Here is a 25035-nt window from a genome sequence, read left to right as displayed (position 1 = left end):
GGTTTTATTCATTCCTCAACATTAAAAATTGCAATAAAAAGAATGAAAATACTTAAGGTTAAGGTTATGCAAATTGATATAGTAGCAGGTGTCAGTCAATAAGATCAGAAAATGATCAATTTTTCATGTACTTGTTCCATGATGTAACCGTTAATAATCGGGGTTCTTAATGGTAGGGAAGACCCATGGAATATAGAAGAATCCAAGGCACTCCAAATTCTGATGAAAATAATCAAGGAGAAATTTTTTATGATGTATTAATCAATGTTTCAATTATAAAATATACAGATGGACTAATGTTTCTGTTATACATCTGTTCTGGTTCAATGGCTTTGCTTCCCTCTTCCCGGTCCACTAAACTCTTTTGTGCTCAACTTCAGGCTTTGGAGATGACCCAGTATGATCCCATGTCATCATCTGCCTCGGCCTAAATAAACCTCACCAAGACACACACTTGTGTCTTGGTATTGGGACTTATAGTTCAGTGGTGTCAAACTGTATTCCTCAAGGGCTGCAAACAGGTCATGTTTTCAGGATTTCCCTGTACTGCACAGGTGATAATTTAATCACCTACACAAATAATGAGTTGGTGATTAAATTATCACCTGTGCAGTACAAGGAAATCCTGAAAACATGACCTGTTTGCAGCCATCGAGGAATGCAGTTTGACACCCCTGTAATAGTTTGTCTTTGCACAGTTCCCAGTCTGTGGTCTCTGGACGTCTCCTGGCTGCCAGTGGCTTTCAGTACGTCCTTTACCTGTCTTCCTGCAGCTTCCAATCCTTCAGCTACCTGTCAGCCTGCCACTTCTAGTACCTCAGTTACCTGTCTGCCTGTGGCTTCCAGTCCTTCAGCTACCTGTCTGTGGCTTCTAGTACCTTTCTTATCTGTCTGCGGCTTCTGCCCATGTATTTACCCGGACCTTGTGGTTGGAGAATCCACCTCATCAGGTCAGCATAACCATTTCAGTACTACTCCGATCTTAATCATCGCATACAGAATATATATATATATATATATATATATATATATACACACACTATATAATTGTCTAAGGGGTACTTCCGTCTGTCTGTCCTTCTGTAACGGTTATTCATTCGCTGATTGGTCTCGGCAGCTGCCTGTCATGGCTGCCGCCACCAATCAGCGAAGCGCACAGTCCGGAAGAAAATGGCCGCTCCTTACTCCCCGCACTCACTGCCCGGCGCCCGCATACACCCCTCCAGTCTGCCCTCACACAGGGTTAATGGCAGCGGTAACGGACCGCGTTATGCCACGGTGTAATGCAGTCCGTTACCGCTGCTATTAACCCTGTGTGACCAAGTTTTCTACTATTGACGCAGCCTATGCAGCGCCAATAGTAAAAACATCGAATGTTAAAAATAATAAAAAAAAATAAAAAATGATTATATACTTACCTACGCTGCCTTTCCCGCTCCTCGCGATGCAACCGGCATGTTCCGGTCGTTGCGGATGGTCTGGCAGAAGGACCTGCCATGACATCACGGTCATGTGACCGTGACGTCATAAGTCCTGTGCGCCTACGCGGAAAGGACCTGCTGTGACATCACGGTCATGTGACCGCGACGTCATGACAGGTCCTGCACGACAAGGACCTGCCGTGACGTCACGGTTATGTGACCGCGACACGTGTCAAATAATGATCTCAAATACAGGTGCATCTCACAAAATTAGAATATTAATTAAAACATTAAAGTTAATTTCAGTTCTTCAATACAAAAAGTGAAACTCAGATTAGAGTCTTTACAAAGAGAGTGATGTATTTCAAGTGTTTATTTCTGTTAATGTTGATGATTATGGATTACAGCCAATGAAAACCCAAAAGTCATTATCTCAGTAAATTAGAATACTTTATAACTTCCATACGTGGAGGACTCCCACCAAAGGAAGTTCATCAGGGTAACAATAGGCAACCCACCCCAAGATCCAAAGGGAACAACCTGACTCTGCATCCTAGCCACTCCAGGAACACTCCGATGTTAGGGGATGCTCCTCTCACTTTCAGGGCTCACACCTCTGAATTTCTCCTTAACAATGTCCTCTATTGGGTTGTGTCGGTTGCAAGACATGTTCCCATTGACCCAGATATACATACAGCTTACTAAATTGTTGATTATTCCAATATGGCCAGTTCTCATTTTCAGGATTGGAGAATCCCCACTGTTGACCGAGGTTCTGATCAATATGAGTCGATCATTATCTATTGTTCTGCCGCAGGCCAGAAGCTACTTATTGTTTTCTAGAGTAATACACTTCTAGTAGGATGCTGGTTGATGTTACTGTTAAGAGTCACACTAAAGCTGCGTGATTATCTTAATTGTCTGTTGCCAAATTGTATATCAGAGAGATTTACAGTACATGTACACAGAGAAAAATTACTAGTGATTGAACATACAGTCACGAGCAGAAAATCTGATTTACTGAACAAAGGGTACATCCTTATATAGATTACTAGCTATTGAACCCGTTCTACGCCCGGGTGGCGAGCATTTATATTGGTATATGGTCTCCATCCTGGTATGTGCTCCTCCATCCTGCGTCCCCATCCTGTCATGTGCTGCTCCATCCTGCCATGTGCTGCACCCATCCTGCGCCCCCATTCTGTCATGTGCTGCTCCCATCCTGCGCCCCCATTCTGACATGTGCTGCTCCCATCCTGCACACCCATCCTGTCATGTGCTGCACCCATCCTGTGCCCCCATTCTGTCATGTGCTGCTCCCATCCTGCGCCCCCATTCTGACATGTGCTGCTGCTGCCATCCTGCGCCACCGTTCTGTAATTTGCTGCTCCCATCCATATGCCCCATACGCTGCTCCATAAAGGTTTATGGCCCCCATAAGATGCTCCATATTATATGCCCCCATACACTGCTCCATTATGGTTGATGGCCCCCATAAGATGCTCCATAGTATATGCCCCGTACACTGCTCCATAAAGGTTTATGGCCCCCATAAGATGCTCCATAGTATATGCCCCCGTACACTGCTCCATTATGGTTGATGGCCCCCATAAGATGCTCCATAGTATATGCCCCGTACACTGCTCCATAAAGGTTTATGGCCCCCATAAGATGCTCCATAGTATATGCCCCCGTACACTGCTCCATTATGGTTGATGGTCCCGATAAGATGCTCCATAGTATATGCCCCAGTACACTGCTCCATTATGGTTGATAGCCCCCATAAGATGCTCCATATTATATGCCCCCGTACACTGCTCCATTATGGTTGATGGCCCTCATAAGATGCTCCATAGTATATGCCCCCGTACACTGCTCCATTATGGTTGATGGCCCCCATAAGATGCTCCATATTATATGCCCCATACACTGCTCCATTATGGTTGATGGCCCCCATAGGATGCTCCATATTATATGCCCCCGTACACTGCTCCATTATGGTTTATGGCCCCCATAAGATGCTCCATATTATATGCCCCCGTACACTGCTCCATTATGGTTGATGGAGCCGAAAAGTGCAGACTGGTGCTTCAGGAATTGGCGCCTGCGCAGTCTGCGCTTTCCGGCGCCATTTTGTGGGAAACCTCAGTGTGTCTTCAAGAAAATGGCGGCGGAAAGCGCGGACTGCGCAGGCGCCGATTCCGGGAGCAGGACCAAGAAAATGGCCATTTTCTTGAAGACACACTGAGGTTTCCCACAAAATGGCGCCGGAAAGCGTGGACTGCGCATGCGCCAATTGCAGGAGAAGGGAGACATTCATTGCCCGGAGTCAGGGGGCCTAAAAGTAAGAAATCGCTGTGGCATGAAGTGCCACAGCGTAATGAGGGCGGGATCCTGTGAAGACGCTACCTGATTGTGTTCCACCGCCATTTTCTTTCTCCTCCTGCTGCCGGAATCGGCGCCTGCGCAGTCCGCGCTTTCCGGCGCCATTTTCTTGAAGACACACTGCAGTGTGTCTTCAAGAAAATGGCGCCGGAAAGCGCGGACTGCGCAGGCGCCGATTCCGGGAGCAGGACCAAGAAAATGGCGGCGGAAATGAATCAGGTGGCGTAAGTAACAAATAGCTGTGGCATGAAGTGCCACAGCCTCATGGCACAGCAATTTGTTACTTGCGCTACCTGATTCATTTCCGCCGCCATTTTCTGTGTCCTCCTGATGCCGGAATCGGCACCTGCGCAGTCCGCGCTTTCCAGCGCCATTTTCTTGAAGATACACTGCAGTGTGTCTTCAAGAAAATGGCGCCGGAAAGCACAGACTGCGCAGGCGCCGATTCCGGCACCAGGAGGAGCAAGACAATGGCGCCGGAAAGGAATGGCGTAAGTAACAACTTGCTATGGCGGCGGAAAGGAATGGTGTACATAATAAATTGCTATGGCATGAAGTGCCACAGCATAATCAGGGCGGAAATATGTGGACTATGTCCCCCTGCTCCCGGCAGTCCGCGCCTTCCGCCACCATTTTTTTTCCTGACACTATAATGTAACGCTAGGAGCGTCGCGCCTGCGCAGTCTATAAAGGCTTTGGACAGAGTGACGCTCCCAGCGTTATATTATAGATAGCTTATCATATTGATCATTCACGGTGGCTGAGTGGTTAGCACTGTAGCCTTGCAGCGCTGGAGTCCTGGGTTCTAATCCCACCTTGGACAACATCTGCAAGGAGTTTGTATGTTCTCACCGTGTCTGCGTGGGTTTCCTCCGGGCACTCCGGTTTCCTCCCACATTCCAAAGACATATTGATAGGGAATTTAGATTGTGAGCCCCATCGGGGACAGTGATGATAACGTGTGCAAACTGTAAAGCGCTGCGGAATATGTTAGCGCTATATGAAAATAAATTTCAAAAAATATCATTGGTAAAACCTAATTTCTCCTCTCTCAGGAGGACTTTAATCAATATTCATGACCTTTTATGATTCTGTTTTTCTCCTAAGCATTACTTCATTCTTTGTTTATAAAAAGTGGACATGCTATCGTATCAAAGTCCACATAAGTGTTCTAAACCTACTGACAGGTATGATTTCTTGCACGTAGGCACATAATCAGCTTCTTTGATTCTTAATGTTCATATAAGCCTCCATTTTGAATCTATCCATTCATTTCGGATATCTTGAATCAAATACATATCCTTAAAAGTTACTATTAGTACATATCTCTCACTTCCAAGAGAGTGACATACCAGCTGGCTTGTCAAGGTAAGGAGGTTTATTCGCTGTGCAATGCTCCTCTGGGAAATTAGATATGCCTCTTCAGAGAAAAAGAGGACTTAACTCTATAGTGCTACCTGTAGCAATCCTACAAGTCACAATCAAACCTTTAACGAGTCGGGCAATATGACTTCTCTGCGAATTGAGATACTGATTTGGCTTTTATCCTAAGTATTGCATGACTCGTTAAAGGGTAGATTGTGACTTGTAGGATCGCTACTTCCAACAGGTGGCGCTATAGAGTTAAGTCCTCTTTTTCTCAGAAGAGGCAATTTGCATATTCACTTCCCATGGAGCAGTTTCATGACCACCCTTTCTCTCATCCAAGTTGGGAGTCTCTTGTGTATATTAAGGGCACACAAGCTCCTTAAATATGATTCTCATTCTCTAATTCATATTGCAGAGGCTATAGCTCTGCTATTGTTTTCCATTTTCTCTATTTGGTTTATATCCTTTTGAATTTTGTTCATTTAATCTTATTTTGCTCAAGGGGACCGAGCAGCATGGTTGCTTCTTATCAGAATCCTATGTGAAAAAATCCTGATCAAACATAAATGGCAGAACTAAACAGCGACTGCAATCCAAAAAACCTTGACACACCAAATTATAGTCTGCACAATAGTTTCTGAGGCGAGATATATTATTCTTTCACTATCCATTGAAGGCCAATTATTTACAATTATCAATGTGTATGTACCAAAGTAGGACCAGGATAATTTTATAAATTTAGAAACATCCTTAGGGGTGTACGCATTTGGGGGTCCATGCAAGCATCCCGAAGCAAATTGTCACGAAGATAAGCATCATGATACAGCAGTTATTCCATGGCAGAGAACTAAAATCCATCTTCTCTCTTCACACAGGTAAAAATTCCCTCTGCTTGCTGTCTCCTGCAATATATTCAAATGGTAAAAATTCCCTCTCCTTGCTGTCTCCTGCAATATATTCAAATAGAACATCTTCCCATCTCTGATTGCTGTCTCATCTCCTGCAATAGACTCTAATGGTAAAAATTCCCTCTGCTTGCTGTCTCCTGCAATATATTCAAATGATACAACTTCCCACCTCTGATTGCTGTCTCATCTGCTGCAATAGACTCTAATAGTAAAAATTCCCTCTGCTTGCTGTCTGCTGTCATCTGCCACTCTAAAATCTAGCAACATATTTTAATGTGCCTGCTTAATGATTGGTATAATTCATTTGTTGCATTGTACGTTTTACTCAGTTTGATGTATACCCATGACTGTGGTCACTCTAGATATTATCTTGTTGAAGGTGTTAGCATATAGATGTTGCCAGCCACAATGTGTTTAATAATTTAATCACCCCCTGGTGTGCTGGCCCCAGCTGCCAAATTATCCCCAACCAGTGCCCACAATCCATGTCTTCTGACCCAGCATTCTGGACTATAAATTTAGAAACATCCTTAGGGGTGCACGCAAGCATCCCGAAGCAAAGCATCACTAAGATAAGCATCGTGATACAGAAGTTATTCCATGGCAGTCAGTCAGGGCAGGAGTCAGGTAACCCACACTCTGCTCTCCCTTCTATCCATGTGCTTTATTCCTATCCTCCTAGGTTCCTTTGCAAACCACATTCACCGCCCAATCCCCCCTCCATCACGACTCATATACATCAGCTTCTCACTCCTTCCCTGTACAGCTCCCATGCGATTCTCACCTTCCTGAAAAACCTCAGCCCATCTTGCCCAAACACACTGCACAAAAAACTTCAGACAATTCCAAAAATTACTTGCTCTTTATCTTCCTACTCCTACTGATTTCAGGGGACATCTCCCTCAACCCTGGTCCACCATCCCCCAACCTCAACTCCTACCCTACCTCACATCGAAACCTTAATAATCTTACTAATATTATCTGCACTACTTCATCTCCTTTTAATTGTGCCCTTTGGAATCCACGGTCTGTATGTAACAAGCTTCCTTTCGTACACAATTTTTTTCTGAAAAACTCTCTTAATCTGTTCGCCCTCACGGAAACCTGGATTCAGGATTCCGACACTGTCCTGCTGCCATTTCCCATGGTGGCTTACAATTTTCACATTCCCCGAGACCCACAAACAGACATGGTGGTGGAGTCGGCATACTCTTGTCCCCACAATGCACTTTCCAGGTCATCCCCCCAGCTCCATCACTCTCATTCCCTTCTTTTGAGGTCCACACCATCAGGCTCTTTCGTCCCCTCTCCCTCAGAGTAGCGGTCATATACCGGCCCCCGGGCTCACCCATTCACTTCCTGGACCATTTCTCTGCCTGGCTGCTGCACTTCATGTCCTCAGAACTCCCAACCCTTATCCTGGGAGACTTCAACATCCCCATTAACAGCTCCACTTCTACATCTGCATCCCAGCTTCTATCACTAACCACTTCCCTAGGCCTCTCACAGCTCTCAACCTCAGAAACACACAAAGACGGTAACACCCTTGACCTAGTCTTTGTACGGCTCTGTTCAATCTCTTACCTAGATAACTCACCGCTTCCCCTCTCTGACCACAACATTCTCTCCTTCACACTCACAATTTCTCACCCACCCCAGCACCCTCCTACCTACCACACATTCAGAAATGTACATGCTGTCAACCCTCACACACTTTCAGACTCCCTACACTCATCATTGTCCCCAGTATCCTCTTTTTCCTGTCCTGATCTGGCTGTACATCACTACAATGACACTCTTAGAAGCACCCTGGACCAAGTAGCGCCCCTCACCCTCAGAACCTCCAAGCACAGAGTAAAACAGCCCTGGCTCACATCGCAAACCCGATTTCTCCAGCGATGCTCTAGGAGTGCTGAACGCTTATGGAGGAAAATTTGCACACCAGAAAACTTCATATTTATGTTAAAAACCTATAACTCTGCCCTTCACCTCGCCAAACAGACCTACTTCACCACTCTGATCTCCTCACTATCCACCAACCCCAAGAAACTTTGACACCTTTCACTCCCTCCTCAGGCCAAAAGCACAAGCCCCTATCACAGACATTTGTGCTGATGACCTGTTCTCCCACTTTATAGAGAAAATAGATAACATCCGTCAGGAAATCCGCTCCCAGACACCAAGCGCAGCAACTCCCATCCCTCCCTGCATTTCCCCTGGCTCACTATCCACATTCGATCCTATCACAGAAGTCTCCAGGCTCCTCTCTTCTTCTCGTCCGACTACATGCACTACCGACCCCATTCCCTCACATCTTCTTCAGTCTCTCCTGTCGTCAGAACTCACCTAACTACAATCTTTAATCTCTTCCTCTCCTCTGGCATTTTCCCCTCCTTCAAACACTCTATCATTACTCCATTACTAAAGAAACCCTCCCTCGACCCATCCTACACAAACAACTACAGACCAGTCTCCAATCTCCCCTTCATCTTTAAACTCTTGGAGCGCCTGATCTACTCCCGCCTTACCTGTTACCTCTCCACTCATTCCCTCCTAGACCCTTCACAGTCTGGTTTGCGCCCCCTACATTCGCCAGAAACGGCACTCATCAAAGTGACCAATGACCTGACAGCAAAATGTAACGGTGACCACTCTCTGCTCATTCTTCTCTACCTTTCTGCAGCTTTCGACACTGTTGACCACCCTCTCATACTCTCTAGGCTCGAGTCACTAGGCATTAAGGACACTGCTCTCTCCTGGTTCTCCTATCTTTCTGACCGCTCCTTCAGTGTTCTGTTCTCTAGCTCCACGTCATCTCTTCCAACTGTTGGGGTACCTCAGGGCTCAGTATTTGGCTTTCGGTACCATCTTTATGCTGTTGACACACAACTATACACATCCCCTGACATTACTCCCGCTGTACTACAGAACGCCAGTGACTGTCTGTCCGCAGTCGCCAACATCATGTCCGCTCTCTATCTGAAACTCAACCTCTCCAAAACTGAACTTCTGCCCCCATCATCTACTAACCTCCCTAAATCTGACATTTCCCTCTCCGTAGGTGGCACCATAATAACACCCCGGCAGCAGGCACACTGTCTGGGTGTTATGTTTGACTCCAATCTCTCCTTCACACCCCATATACAGTACAATCTCTTGCCCGCTCGTGCCGCTTACACCTAAAGAACATCTCTAGAGTCCGTCCTTTTCTCACCATGGAAACAAGAAAAACCCTCACTGTAGCCTTGATCCACTCCCGCCTGGACTACTGCAATGCTCTACTAATTGGCCTCCCCCTTACTCGACTTTCCCCTTTCCAGTCTATCCTTAATGCAGCCAGGGTTGTCCATCTAGCTAATCATTACTTGGACGCGTCCGCATTTTGCCAGTCGTTACACTGGCTGCCTATTCATTACAGGATACAATTCAAAGTACTTATTCTCACTCACAAAGCTCTCCACAGTGTGGCACCCGCTTACATCTCCTCCCTCATTTCGGTCTATCGGCCTAACCGACCTCTGCAAATGACTTTCGACTAACCTCTGCACTAATCCGTACCTTCCACTCCCGACTTTTCCGTGCTGCGCCAATCCTCTGGAATACTCTACCCCAAGATATTAGGACCATCCACAATTTACATAGTTTTAGGCGCTCCCTCAAAACACATTAGTTCAGAGCGGCCTATAACGTTCCCTAATCAAACTCAGTTTGTATGTGTGTGCAGCCCATTCACTATCCCCATCCCCCACCCCCTGAAGATGGCTGGGCCATCATTGTAAATACACAACTGCACTTTGTATCTCCCCCACGTCATTGTAGATTGTAAGCTCTCACAAGCAGGGTTGTCTTATTTTGCTTTAATTATTGTATTGCTAACGTTATTACTTATGACTGTTGTGTTTGAAACTGTTAAGCTGAAAAGCGCTGCGGAATATGTTGGCGCTATATAAAGATTATTATTATTATCATTATTTCTAAGCCGATTAATACCGCTCTACCTCGGCTTCAGGAAAATGGCCGCCGCGATCTCCATCCGCGCACGCGCGGCCTCCCGCGGCCATTTTCCTGAAGACCCGTGAAGCAGAGCACTCCATCTGCGCACACACCTCGGGAAGATGGCCACCGCCACCGATATTCAACCCGGCTCTGCTGCTCACATTGCATTCCGGGCCGCTGCGTCACCTCACTGGTGGAAGGGACCCTGCGCACGCCCTACCGCACCTCTGTCGCCGCACCACCACTGCTGCAACCCCCCCATGGACACCAGGCCGTGGCGTCGCCCACCTAAGCAGGAAGGGACCCTGCTCAGGTGCACGCCACACCGCATCACCCCACCTCTGCTGACACCATGCCTCCTGTGACCCTGCTCTGCCACCGCCAGCCCTCAGGTAAGAATCTTACCGTAAGATACTGTAAATTCGGACAATAAGACGGACCCCCATCTTATAAAAAAATCTTTTTTTCTGCAATTTTTACCCCAAATTTGGGGTTGCGCCTTATGGTCCAGTGCGTCTTATAGTCCGAAAAATACGGTAATTATATTAGTTCAGCCCTCTAAAACCATCCCACTTTCTCATGCGGCCCCATGGCAAAATTGCCCACCCCTGTCCTTGGGTCATTGTATTTCGTGACACTCCCGACATCAATTCAGCCTGACCAGGTGGACTTTGTCCCTGGCAGAGAGGCACATGACAACATTCTCAAAATGCTTGACATCCTTAATTATTCACACTTATATAAAACTCTCCTCATGATTCTGTCTTTGGACGCCAAAAAGGTTTTAACAGAAGTTCCTGGCCCTCCCTCTCACAAACTCTGGACCATACTGGTCTAGGGCCAATATTTATATCTATAATGCTTGATCTGTCATAGTTCATTATCAGACCCTTTTTCCATAACTAAAGGCACCCGACAAACTGTCCTTTATCCCCCTACTCTATATACCAATTATGGAAAATCTAATAGCAGCCATACGCGCCAACCCTAATATACATGAAATCAAGATTGCAGGGAGAGAATACAAATGTTCATCATTCGCTGATGATCTTCTGATCTAGATTACTAATCCACATAGGTTTGTCACTTCTCTGATTGAATTGATGCATTTCAAGAAATAGTCACAATTTAAGATAAACATTGACAATTCTAAATCATTGAATGTCTTTCTTCCCCAACAATTAGTGAACTCTAAAGTCCAACTTCCCCATTAAATGGCCCCCAAGAAACAATATCAACTATCTGTGCATCGATATTCCCTTCCATCTGGAGGCTATTCTCTCTCAACTTTAAAGTTTCTTTCTCCCGGTTGGAGTTTGATCTTAACTCCTGGAACCGGAGATAATTTTCTTGGTATGGCAGAGTCAATGTTCAAAAGATGACAATTCTACCTAGGCTATTACACCTGCTGAAATCCATCCCGGTATATATACCTTCGTCGTTTTGGGTTAAAATTCAATGTTGTTTTAGTCTTTTTTTTTTTTCGCCATCAAGCAGTCCAGGAATCCAGTATAATATTATACCCTGCCCTGGGGGTGTCGGTTTACCTGATTGCCATTGATATAATCTAGCATAAGCCCATGCAACAATCCTCGATTTGTTGAATTGCATTAAATCAATAATTTGGATCCGCATTGCACACGATATTTGCTCTGTGTCGGCATTCTCTTCTCCATGGACTTGGACCCTTGTGGTACATAATAATATTTCAGTATCATACAGTGTCAGGCAGACACTGAAGACTATATATACACCAAGTGGAAGGGGTGTTTTGGTTGATCAGTGGGGACCATTGATGGCTATAACTAATCACTCTAGATTTCCACCTGACGCTTCCGCAAATTCCTTTCTACTCGGCTCCAAAAAGATGTCCTTACCTATACAACAAGTAGCTCCATTTGGTACGATCTTACCCCTTTTTACTATTCTAGGTGACTGTCCTCATAGGATATGTCATAATTTTGAATACATACAACTTCAACACTTTTCACTCAGCAGTCGTCCAGAATTTGTCTGCCCATTATCGCCTTTGAAAATGTTGTGTATCGCTCCCCCCTATACCCTGCACATGGCATCTTGAGTATCTACAAAACTGTTGACAGATGTGATCTGAAAAACCTTCCCCCATTTCGCAAGGCTTGAGAGACTGCGCTAATAAGAACATTTAGAAATGTTCAGTGGGATAAATGCTTTTTAATTACCTACAAATCGGTTATAGCCACTAAATTACAAGAAGCAAAATATAAAATTGTTTCAATGTGTTACCAGTTCCCCACCACTTTGTATAAATGGTTCCCTGAGGTCTCTAGTATATGTTGGCGTTGCGGGGTATGTGGAGAGAAAATGTCACATATATGTTGGTCTTGCCCACCTCTAAGCTTCCTGGGATGGGGTAATGAGATTTATTAAAATAGTGACAGGAGTATCAGTACCTAGGACACCAGAGGCTACACTGTTAGGCCACATTCACACGTTCCTTTTTATCCTGCGGGTTATCCCGCAGCGGATTTGATAAATCTGCAGGGCAAACCCGCTGAATTTATCCCTGCAGATTTATCGCGGTTTGTCCTGCGGGATCCGCTGCGGGATTTTACCCCTACTATTGATGCTGCATATGCAGCAATATGCAGCATCAATAGTAGTGTTAAAAATAATAAAATAATTATATACTCACCCTCTGACGTCCCGATCTCCTCGGCGCTGCAGGCGGCGGTCCGATTCCAAAGAGGCTGTGCGACCAGGACCTTCGGTGACGTCACGGTCATGTGACCGCGACATCACCGAAGGTCCTGGTCGCATAGCAAACCTGAGACCGGACGGCCGCGTGCAGCGCTGAGACTTCAGAGGGTGAGTATATCATGATTTTTTATTTTAATTTTTTTTTTTTTAATACAAATTTGTTTCCCGGGGCCTGGAGGAGGAGTCTCCTCTCCTCCACCCCGGGTATAACCCGCACATTATCCGCATTACTTCCCGCATGGTGGGCACAGCCCCATGCGGGTAGTAAGCGGATCAATGCATTTCTATGTGTGCAGAATCGCTGCGATTCTGCACAAAGAAGTGACATGGTCCTTCTTTTTTTCCGCAGCAATTCTGCGCGGTTTTTTTCGGGTTTTTCCGCATCATGTGCACTGCGGTTTCTGTTTTCCATAGGGTAACATTGTACTGTACCCTGCATGGAAAACAGTGGCAAAATCGCCGCGGTTCCGCAGTAAAAACCGCATAGTGTGAACATGGCCTTATACATGTTTTCTATGCCAAACAGGTGTATAAGAAAATCACTATTAAAAGTCATCGACTTTAGACGGACAAAACATTAATACCACATAACTGTAATTCAGTAGAACGCTCTTCTTTAGATGAATGGTTTGTAGAGATGGTTAGAATCCATGCTATGGAAAAGCTGATATTCCAAACACAAGAAGAGACTATTACAACCACTACTAAATGGTTTCACCGGGGAACCTTACCCTATTTTCCACTCTACCAGACTATCCCAAGGTACCTTATAGTTTGTCCCTTGTTTGCACTCCCATAGACCAACAAATAGTCCAACACTTTCCCACCAATCAGTATCCTTACACCCCTGATTGTAATAAAGTGATGAACACCCATGGATCCCCTTGATTTTGCTTTTTGTCTCCTTACTTCCCATCCTTGAAGCATCTTGCTTATCCATACACTACATCAGTTTCATGATATTTGTAATAATGATTATCCTTCTTTATTCATATGCCTTGATTCTTTATGTAATGAAGTTCATATATCGCTTTTTTCAGTTTTTCCTCTTACATACTTTAATTTTATGTTTATTGTTATATTATGCTTTTACAAAATCAAAAAGCGTAGACTTTGAAAGTAAATAGCTACTTTCCTGAGTGAGTTTTTAGATGTTTAAGAAGATTTGTTTTCCGAGTAAAACATTTCCCACATTCTGAACATGAAAATGGCTTCTCCCCTGTATGTATCATCTGATGTCTAACAAGACATGATTTTGTTGTAAAACATTTTCCACATTCTAAACATGAAAATGGTGTCTGCTCTTTGTGTACTATTTGATGTGTAGCAAGACTTGATTTATATGTAAAACATTTCCCACATTGTAAACAAGAAAATGGTTTCTCCCCTGTGTGAATTCTCTGATGTGCAACAAGACTTGCTTTCTCAGTAAAACATTTCCCACATTCTGGACAAAAAAATGGCTTCTCCCCTGTGTGAATTCTCTGATGAATCACAAAACTTGATTTGTGTGTAAAACATTTCCCACATTCTGAACATGAATATGGCTTCTCCCCAGTGTGAATTCTCTGATGAATCACAAAACTTGATTTGTGTGTAAAACATATCCCACATTCTGAACATGAAAATGGCTTCTCCTTTGTGTGATTTTTCTGATGTCTAGCAAGATGTGCTTTTGTTTTAAAACATTTCCCACATTCTGAACATGAAAATGGCTTCTCCCCTGTGTGAGTTCTTAGATGTGCAACAAGATTTCTTTTCCGATTAAAACATTTCCCACATTCTGAACATGAAAATGGTTTCTCCCCTATGTCAGCTATTTCATGTTCAACAGCCCTTCTGTCACTTTTGTTTTGCATATTTGTCTTCGATGGAGCAGAGAAAAGGACCTGATGAAAAGGATCAGATGACAGATTTTTTCTGAAAACGTCTTGAGGTGTATCTGGTATAGTGACATGTTCTTCACAAATATCGGATGGGATACCAAGATTATCTGGTGAAAAATCTGAGAGTATCAGACGTCCCTCTGAGCTCCTGGTAGAGTCATCTGCTAAGAATAAAAATGATTGAATTATTTGTCGGTAACATTGTATTGGAATTATATTACTGTTTATATGCTTATACTTTATAGCATTTCTATGAAAACTGTAATACAATTCAATTGACAGACTAACACAATAGACCACGGGCATACCACGGGCATACACCCACGAGTACTAAGGGAACTAAGTAATGTAATAGATAAACCATTATTTCTTATTTTTAGGGACTCTATAGCGACAGGATCTGTTCCGCAGGACTGGCGCATAGCAAATGTGGTGCCAATATTCAAAAAGGGCTCTAAAAGTGAACCTGGAAATTATAGGCCAGTAAGTCTAACCTCTATTGTTGGTAAAATATTTGAAGGGTTTCTGAGGGATGTTATTCTGGATTATCTCAATGAGAATAACTGTTTAACTCCATATCAGCATGGGTTTATGAGAAATCGCTCCTGTCAAACCAATCTAATCAGTTTTTATGAAGAGGTAAGCTATAGGCTGGACCACGGTGAGTCATTGGACGTGGTATATCTCGATTTTTCCAAAGCGTTTGATACCGTGCCGCACAAGAGGTTGGTACACAAAATGAGAATGCTTGGTCTGGGGGAAAATGTGTGTAAATGGGTTAGTAACTGGCTTAGTGATAGAAAGCAGAGGGTGGTTATAAATGGTATAGTCTCTAACTGGGTCGCTGTGACCAGTGGGGTTCCGCAGGGGTCGGTATTGGGACCTGTTCTCTTCAACATATTCATTAATGATCTGGTAGAGGGTTTACACAGTAAAATATCGATATTTGCAGATGATACAAAACTATGTAAAGCAGTTAATACAAGAGAAGATAGTATTCTGCTACAGATGGATCTGGATAAGTTGGAAACTTGGGCTGAAAGGTGGCAGATGAGGTTTAACAATGATAAATGTAAGGTTATACACATGGGAAGAAGGAATCAATATCACCATTACACACTGAATGGGAAACCACTGGGTAAATCTGACAGGGAGAAGGACTTGGGGATCCTAGTTAATGATAAACTTACCTGGAGCAGCCAGTGCCAGGCAGCAGCTGCCAAGGCAAACAGGATCATGGGGTGCATTAAAAGAGGTCTGGATACACATGATGAGAGCATTATACTGCCTCTGTACAAATCCCTAGTTAGACCGCACATGGAGTACTGTGTCCAGTTTTGGGCACCGGTGCTCATGAAGGATATAATGGAACTAGAGAGAGTACAAAGGAGGGCAACAAAATTAATAAAGGGGATGGGAGAACTACAATACCCAGATAGATTAGCGAAATTAGGATTATTTAGTCTAGAAAAAAGACGACTGAGGGGCGATCTAATAACCATGTATAAGTATATAAGGGGACAATACAAATATCTCGCTGAGGATCTGTTTATACCAAGGAAGGTGACGGGCACAAGGGGGCATTCTTTGCGTCTGGAGGAGAGGTTTTTCCACCAACATAGAAGAGGATTCTTTACTGTTAGGGCAGTGAGAATCTGGAATTGCTTGCCTGAGGAGGTGGTGATGGCGAACTCAGTCGAGGGGTTCAAGAGAGGCCTGGATGTCTTCCTGGAGCAGAACAATATTGTATCATACAATTATTAGGTTCTGTAGAAGGACGTAGATCTGGGGATTTATTATGATGGAATATAGGCTGAACTGGATGGACAAATGTCTTTTTTCGGCCTTACTAACTATGTTACTATGTTACCACAAAGAGGGACTAAGATCACAGTGTTAGGCCACCAGGTAATGTCCTTACAAATGTTCACTACTCTATTATAGCCATCTTCTCGGTTCATGTTTCACGGTGTCTGAACATGTAACTGGAACAGATTCATGACAGAGGTGACTCATAAAAGGGATCTGCAATCAGTTTTATTATGTTTAGTGATGAGCGAGTGTACTCGTTGCTCAGGTTTTCTCAGAGTATTTGTAACTGCTCGGAGATTTAGTTTTTGTTAACACAGCTGCATGATTTACAGCTGCTAGCCAGCCTGAGTACATGTGGGGGTTGCCTAGTTGCTAGGGAATCCCCACATGTATTCAAGCTGTGTAGCAGCTGTAAATCATACTGCTGAGGCTAAGAAAACTAAATCTCCGAGCACTTACAAATACTCGGAGATCACCCGAGCAACGATTATACTCGCTCATCACTAATTATGTTATTATGATTCCTTCTCATACATTCCCGACAGGTACAAACACTATAGCACAGAGCAAAGCACATTGGAGGAGGTTGGTCATGTGCACATGTCCAGGTTCAGCGTTAGGGGCAAGCAGACTAGGTATCTGTCTAGGGCCCTCACTACACCGGGGGCCCCCAGCCAGTGGTATGCCCCTAAAGAGGCAGACCACACAGTCGCTATGGGGCTCATGAGTCAGGGGTCTTGGCGCTAGCAACACCCATGTTTTGTGCATTCAGCTGTATCGGCATCATAGATCACGTGACGCTCCCTCTCCCATCATCCCCGCTCTGGATGTGATGCAGCAGGTGGCTGTGCTGGGCAGTGGAGCTGCTGAAGTGAGAGGGAGGGTGGGATGGCTGCATTATACTCCTGTGGGGGGCTGCATTGTACTATATGGAGGACTATGTGGTGCATTGTATCAGGGGCGGACATTGACAGGTTGGGTCCCCTGTGCCACAGGCTACGAGCAACAGGCCAGAGCGCTCTTATCATTACTGCCCTGCAAGTAGGGGTGTACATAGCAATCACTGGGCCCCATAGCAAAAGTTCTATTTGGGCCTCTCCTCACCTCTTAGAAATATATATATATATATATATATATATATATACACACACACACACACACATATGTACATATATATATACATGTATACATATATACACATATATATACATATATACACATATACATATATATAGTAAGGTTTGTACCCGCTCAGATGCGTAGGAGGAAACAGGAGGCACATTGTCTTTAATGTCCATGTGGGTTTATTTGCTTCATAAACCAGCAAGGCAGCAACAGAAAGGAGAACAGTCCGTACATCAGGCCGACATAGCATAAAAGTCCATAGAAGAGCTCTGCTCTTCTCAGGCCTGTGGGCACACAGGCTGTGCAATGTCCAGCACTCAGGCTCTATCTGAAGCCACAGACACAGAAGGGCTTCTTCCTCTCAATACAAAGACTCCTGTCTGTAGTGTCCAGCCTGGACACATGGAAATCTGTCCACACTGACAGACTCCCAAACACTCCCTCCATGTGCTAAACACACCTCCTTTACATAGGTACCTGGGTGTGGTTACACCTATCACATGGCCAGTCAGGTGAGCGTGACATCGCCACAGGTCTTGAAACACACATAGATAGGCAGGGTTATGTTACAGCGACAAGCCACCTATGTGACACATACAGTTATATGAAAAAGTTTGGGCTCCCTATTAATCTTAAAGGGAACCTGTCACCCCGTTTTTTCAAGAAGAGCTAAAAATAGCGTTAAATAGGGGCAGAGCTGGGCTTTACATTAGTGTATTTTGGAGCCTTTATTCCCCACCTATGCTGCCGAAATACCTTTGTAAAGTCGCCGTTTTGGGCTGTCACTCACACTGGTCAGGTCATATGGGCGTGGTGACAGCACTGTTTCTCCCCCAGATCTCCGTTGGTGGCGTAGTGGTGTGCGCATGTCCAAGTGGCGAATCCACTGCGCAGCTTCAAGGAAAATAGCGCGATCTGCGCTATTCAGCCGTTTATCGGTGGGCGCGGCCATCTTTGTGAGGCCGCGCGTGCGCAGATGGTTATTCTCGGCTTCCCGGGGCTTCAGGAAAAGGGATGGAGATCTCGGCGGCCATTTTCCTGCAGCCGAGATGCGAATACCCACCATCTAGTGTGTATGTGTATATATATATATACAGTGGGGCAAAAAAGTATTTAGTCAGTCAGCAATAGTGCAAGTTCCACCACTTAAAAAGATGAGAGGCGTCTGTAATTTACATCATAGGTAGACCTCAACTATGGTAGACAAACTGAGAAAAAAAAATCCAGAAAATCATTGTCTGTTTTTTTTTAACATTTTATTTGCATATTATGGTGGAAAATAAGTATTTGGTCAGAAACAAAATTTCATCTCAATACTTTGTAATATATCCTTTGTTGGCAATGACAGAGGTCAAACGTTTTCTGTAAGTCTTCACAAGGTTGCCACACACTGTTGTTGGTATGTTGGCCCATTCCTCCATGCAGATCTCCTCTAGAGCAGTGATGTTTTTGGCTTTTCGCTTGGTAACACGGACTTTCAACTCCCTCCAAAGGTTTTCTATAGGGTTGAGATCTGGAGACTGGCTAGGCCACTCCAGGACCTTGAAATGCTTCTTACGAAGCCACTCCTTCGTTGCCCTGGCGGTGTGCTTTGGATCATTGTCATGTTGAAAGACCCAGCCACGTTTCATCTTCAATGCCCTTGCTGATGGAAGGAGGTTTGCACTCAAAATCTCACGATACATGGCCCCATTCATTCTTTCATGTACCTGGATCAGTCGTCCTGGCCCCTTTGCAGAGAAACAGCCCCAAAGCATGATGTTTCCACCACCATGCTTTACAGTAGGTATGGTGTTTGATGGATGCAACTCAGTATTCTTTTTCCTCCAAACACGACAAGTTGTGTTTCTACCAAACAATTCCAGTTTGGTTTCATCAGACCATAGGACATTCTCCCAAAACTCCTCTGGATCATCCAAATGCTCTCTAGCAAACTTCAGACGGGCCCGGACATGTACTGGCTTAAGCAGTGGGACATGTCTGACACTGCAGGATCTGAGTCCATGGTGGCGTAGTGTGTTACTTATGGTAGGCCTTGTTACATTGGTCCCAGCTCTCTGCAGTTCCTTCACTAGGTCCCCCCGCGTGGTTCTGGGATTTTTGCTCACCGTTCTTGTGATCATTCTGACCCCACGGGGTGGGATTTTGTGTGGAGCCCCAGATCGAGGGAGATTATCAGTGGTCTTGTATGTCTTCCATTTTTTAATTATTGCTCCCACTGTTGATTTCTTCACTCCAAGCTGGTTGACTATTGCAGATTCAGTCTTCCCAGCCTGGTGCAGGGCTACAATTTTGTTTCTGGTGTCCTTTGACAGCTCTTTGGTCTTCACCAGAGTGGAGTTTGGAGTCAGACTGTATGAGGGTGTGCACAGGTGTCTTTTTATACTGATAACAAGTTTAAACAGGAGCCATTACTACAGGTAATGAGTGGAGGAAAGAGGAGACTCTTAAAGAAGAAGTTACAGGTCTGTGAGAGCCAGAAATCTTGATTGTTTGTTTCTGACCAAATACTTATTTTCCATCATAATATGCAAATAAATTGTTAAAAAAAACAGACAATGTGATTTTCTGGATTTTTTTTCTCAGTTTGTCTCCCATAGTTGAGGTCTACCTATGATGTAAATTACAGACGCCTCTCATCTTTTTAAGTGGTGGAACTTGCACTATTGCTGACTGACTAAATACTTTTTTGCCCCACTGTATATATATATATATATATATATATATATATATATATATATATATATATATATATATATATATATATATATATATATATATACACACACACGTACATACTGTAGCGTTTCCCTTAATTCGGGTCTTGGGGGGACACTCGCTTTGCACGGGAATAACGCATACAGGCACGATTTCTCACACAAATTAAATTATATATTATATTATTATATGATCCGCCTGCATAAGAAAGTCTCGTCTAGTCGGAGGCTCCTCTCTAATCCAGAACCGAGCTATCAATTTCCTTGCTATGAAGGAGTTCTGTAAGCTCTATGAATTACATATAGTTGAGACATCCTCCCAGGTTCGCTCATAGAGATCTTAGTCACATATTCTAAAATAGATTCCCATCTATCATCATTTATCTCCCCCAATTCAGCTTCCCATTTCACGCTAGACTTGATGGGATGTTTGACTAGAAAGGTGAATAATAAATCTCTACTTCTGAAATTGCCCCCCTTGTCCCGCTGTTCTCCAAAATGGAAGCCAGCGTGATATCGATCTGGATCTCAATAAGTTTTCCGACATTGCGACTGATACGCATGCTGAATTCTTTTATAATGATATAAATTTAAATGTGATAACTGGAATTCTGTTTGTAACTCCACGAATGACTTAAGTCCCCCTTGACCCATTAGCTGACCCAGCCTTCTAATTCCTGCCTCTCTCCAGGGCCCAAATCCTTCCATTTGCGTAAATTCTCACAGTCTGTTACTTTAACACGTGTGGCTTTACAAAACATTCGGCAGTCTTTTCTCTCCATTACAGTTCATTACATGCATCAACGGAACATATTAAACCCCGACAGTCTGTTGCAATGGCAGATATTTCTCTGCCGTATATCACAGGTTTTTCCCATACCAGGAGCTACTTCTCAGGAGCTTCGGCTCCTGCCAGTCCTGGTTCACAGGGAAACTGCCTCACTGGGATCACCGTCCACGGATAGTCCAGACTCACAGTAGGAACTGTAGCTTCCCCAACACAGAAACCGTCTCAGGCTCTGTAGATGCAGCCTTTCCATGCGCTTCCAGGAAGTCCAATCACAGACACTTCCAACACACAGGCCATCAGTCCATGATCTTACCAAGTGCTTACAGGACTCCAGTCCATCCGCGGACAATCCAACACTCTGACCATTCCAGGACTCACACTCTTACCAGGTGCTTGCAGGACTCCAGCCCATCCCAGGACAATCCAGCACCCTCGAGCATTCAGTCCATAGCCTCAGCAGTGCTTCCAGGACTCCAGCCCACTTCAGGACAATCCAACTCTCTGACCCGTCCACTAGGTCCAAGGTCTCAGGTGCTTGCAGGACTTCCCCAATGCCAGGAGACTCCAACACCGACCCTCCAAGACCTTGCACATGGACTAAACAGATCCATACACAGGAACATGTGACCCACACCCTGGTCACATTATATACCTTTTAACCACTTCCCTGGGTGGGAGTGTGGATGTGTGGCTAGTTTGTCCCGTCCATCTCACATAACTAGCCTAGTAAGTCTCCATTCATAACTATCCAAACTCTTGAGGGACTACAGGTCCCAGAACAACAACATTGCATCAAACTTACCACGCGGACTCCCTCTGCGACACATATCGGCCATTCACAACTCTGCCTGACTTTGTCTCATCACATTTATGCCTCCAAGCGCATCTTGAAGCACACACACAGCGCCCCCTGGCTGTAACGTGGGTCACTGCACCACAATACATATACACACAGTACAGACCAAAAGTTTGGACACACCTCATTTAAAGATTTTTCTGTATTTTCATGACTATGAAAATTATACATTCCCACTGAAGGCATCAAAACTATGAATTAACACATGTGGAATTATATACTTAACAAAAAAGTATGAAAACTGAAAATATGTCTTATATTCTAGGTTCTTCAAAGTAGCCACCTTTTGCTTTGATGACTGCTTTGCACACTCTTGGCATTCTCTTCATGAACTTCAAGAGGTAGTCACCGGGAATGGTCTTCCAACAATCTTGAAGGAGTTCCCAGAGATGCTTAGCACTTCTTGGCCCTTTTGCCTTCACTCTGCGGTCCAGCTCACCCCAAACCATCTTGATTGGGTTCAGGTCTGGTGACTGTGGAGGCCAGGTCATCTGGCGTAGCACCCCATCACTCTCCTTCTTGGTCAAATAGCCCTTACACAGCCTGGAGGTGTGTTTGGGGTCATTGTCCTGTTGAAAAATAAATGATGGTCCAACTAAACGCAAACCGGATGGAATAGCATGCCGCTGCAAGATGCTGTGGTAGCCATGCTGGTTCAGTATGCCTTCAATTTTGAATAAATCCCCAACAGTGTCACCAGCAAAGCACCCACACACCATCACACCTCCTCCATGCTTCACGGTGGGAACCAGGCATGTAGAGTCCATCCGTTCACCTTTTCTGCGTCACACAAAGACACGGTGGTTGTAACCAAAGATCTCAAATTTGGACTCATCAGACCAAAGCACAGATTTCCATTGGTCTAATGTCCATTCCTTGTGTTCTTTAGCACAAACAAGTCTCTTCTGCTTGTTGCCTGTCCTTAACAGTGGTTTCCTAGCAGCTATTTTACCATGAAGGCCTGCTGCACAAAGTCTCCTCTTAACAGTTGTTGTAGAGATGTGTCTGCTGCTAGAACTCTGTGTGGCATTGACCTGGTCTCTAATCTGAGCTGCTGTTAACCTGCGATTTCTGAGGCTGGTGACTCGGATAAACTTATCCTCAGAAGCAGAGGTGACTCTTGGTCTTCCTTTCCTGGGGCGGTCCTCATGTGAGCCAGTTTCTTTGTAGCGCTTGTTGGTTTTTGTCACTGCACTTGGGGACACTTTCAAAGGTTTCCCAAATTTTCGGACTGACTGATCTTCATTTCTTAAAGTAATGATGGCCACTCGTTTTTCTTTACTTAGATGATTTTTTCTTGCCGTAATACAAATTCTAACAGTCTATTCAGTAGAACTATCAGCTGTATATCCACCAGACTTCTGCACAACACAACAGATGGTCCCAACCCCATTTATAAGGCAAGAAATCCCACTTATTAAACCTGACAGGGCACACCTGTAAAGTGAAAACCATTTCCGGTGACTACCTCTTGAAGCTAATCAAGAGAATGCCAAGAGTGTGCAAAGCAGTCATCAAAGCAAAAGGTGGCTACTTTGAAGAACCTAGAATATAAGACATAATTTCAGTTGTTTCACACTTTTTTATTAAGTATATAACTCCACATGTGTTAATTCATAGTTTTGATGCCTTCAGTGTGAATGTACAATTTTCATAGTCATGAAAATACAGAAAAATCTTTAAATGAGGTGTGTCCAAACTTTTGGTCTGTACTGTATGTATGTATGTGTGTGTATATATATATATATATATATATATATATATATATATATATATATATATATATATATATATATATATATATATATATATATATACAGTGCCTACAAGTAGTATTCAACCCCCTGCAGATTTAGCAGGTTTAATAAGATGCAAATAAGTTAGAGCCTTCAAACTTCAAACAAGAGCAGGATTTATTAACAGATGCATAAATCTTACAAACCAAAAAGTTTTGTTGCTCAGTTAAATTTTTATAAATTTTAAACATAAAAGTGTGGGTCAATTATTATTCAACCCCTAGGTTTAATATTTTGTGGAATAACCTTTGTTTGCAATTACAGCTAATAATCGTCTTTTATAAGACCTGATCAGGCCGCCACAGGTCTCTGGAGTTATCTTGGCCCACTCCTCCATGCAGATCTTCTCCAAGTTATCTAGGTTCTTTGGGTGTCTCATGTGGACTTTAATCTTGAGCTCCTTCCACAAGTTTTCAATTGGGTTAAGGTCAGGAGACTGACTAGGCCACTGCAACACCTTGATTTTTTGCCTCTTGAACCAGGCCTTGGTTTTCTTGGCTGTGTGCTTTGGGTCGTTGTCTTGTTGGAAGATGAAATGACGACCCATCTTAAGATCCTTGATGGAGGAGCGGAGGTTCTTGGCCAAAATCTCCAGGTAGGCCGTGCTATCCATCTTCCCATGGATGCGGACCAGATGGCCAGGCCCCTTGGCTGAGAAACAGCCCCACAGCATGATGCTGCCACCACCATGCTTGACGGTAGGGATGGTATTCTTGGGGTCCTATGCAGTGCCATCCAGTCTCCAAACGTCACGTGTGTGGTTGGCACCAAAGATCTCGATCTTGGTCTCATCAGACCAGAGAACCTTGAACCAGTCAGTCTCAGAGTCCTCCAAGTGATCATGAGCAAACTGTAGATGAGCCTTGACATGACGCTTTGAAAGTAAAGGTAACTTACGGGCTCGTCTGGAACGGAGACCATTGCGGTGGAGTACGTCACTTATGGTATTGACTGAAACCAATGTCCCCACTGCCATAAGATCTTCCCGGAGCTCCTTCCTTGTTGTCCTTGGGTTAGCCTTGACTCTTCGGACAAGCCTGGCCTCGGCACGGGAGGAAACTTTCAAAGGCTGTCCAGGCCGTGGAAGGCTAACAGTAGTTCCATAAGCCTTCCACTTCCGGATGATGCTCCCAACAGTGGAGACAGGTAGGCCCAACTCCTTGGAAAGGATTTTGTACCCCTTGCCAGCCTTGTGACCCTCCACGATCTTGTCTCTGATGGTCTTGGAATGCTCCT

The 25035-nt window shown here is 44.3% G+C and overlaps 1 protein-coding gene across 10 annotated transcripts in view; it reads right to left on the bottom strand.

Moving 5' to 3' along the window:
* Positions 1–12922: 12922 nt before the first annotated feature.
* Positions 12923–25035, bottom strand: part of LOC138667016 (oocyte zinc finger protein XlCOF6.1-like) — a 58775-nt gene continuing 46662 nt past the window's right edge. For 4 of the 10 annotated variants that reach the window (XM_069755251.1, XM_069755257.1, XM_069755252.1 and 1 more), the window contains one exon: positions 12925–14867. In XM_069755251.1, coding sequence (XP_069611352.1) covers positions 13945–14867 — 923 coding nt within the window. In that variant the 3' untranslated portion in view covers positions 12925–13944. Of the gene's footprint in view, positions 14868–25035 lie in introns of all 10 variants that reach the window. The other 6 variants (XM_069755254.1, XM_069755253.1, XM_069755256.1 and 3 more) reach the window with 3 other exon arrangements.

The sequence above is a fragment of the Ranitomeya imitator genome, chromosome 2 (genome assembly GCF_032444005.1).
Source record: "Ranitomeya imitator isolate aRanImi1 chromosome 2, aRanImi1.pri, whole genome shotgun sequence".
Lineage (NCBI taxonomy): Eukaryota > Metazoa > Chordata > Amphibia > Anura > Dendrobatidae > Ranitomeya > Ranitomeya imitator.
This window is presented reverse-complemented; position numbering and strand designations above follow the sequence as displayed.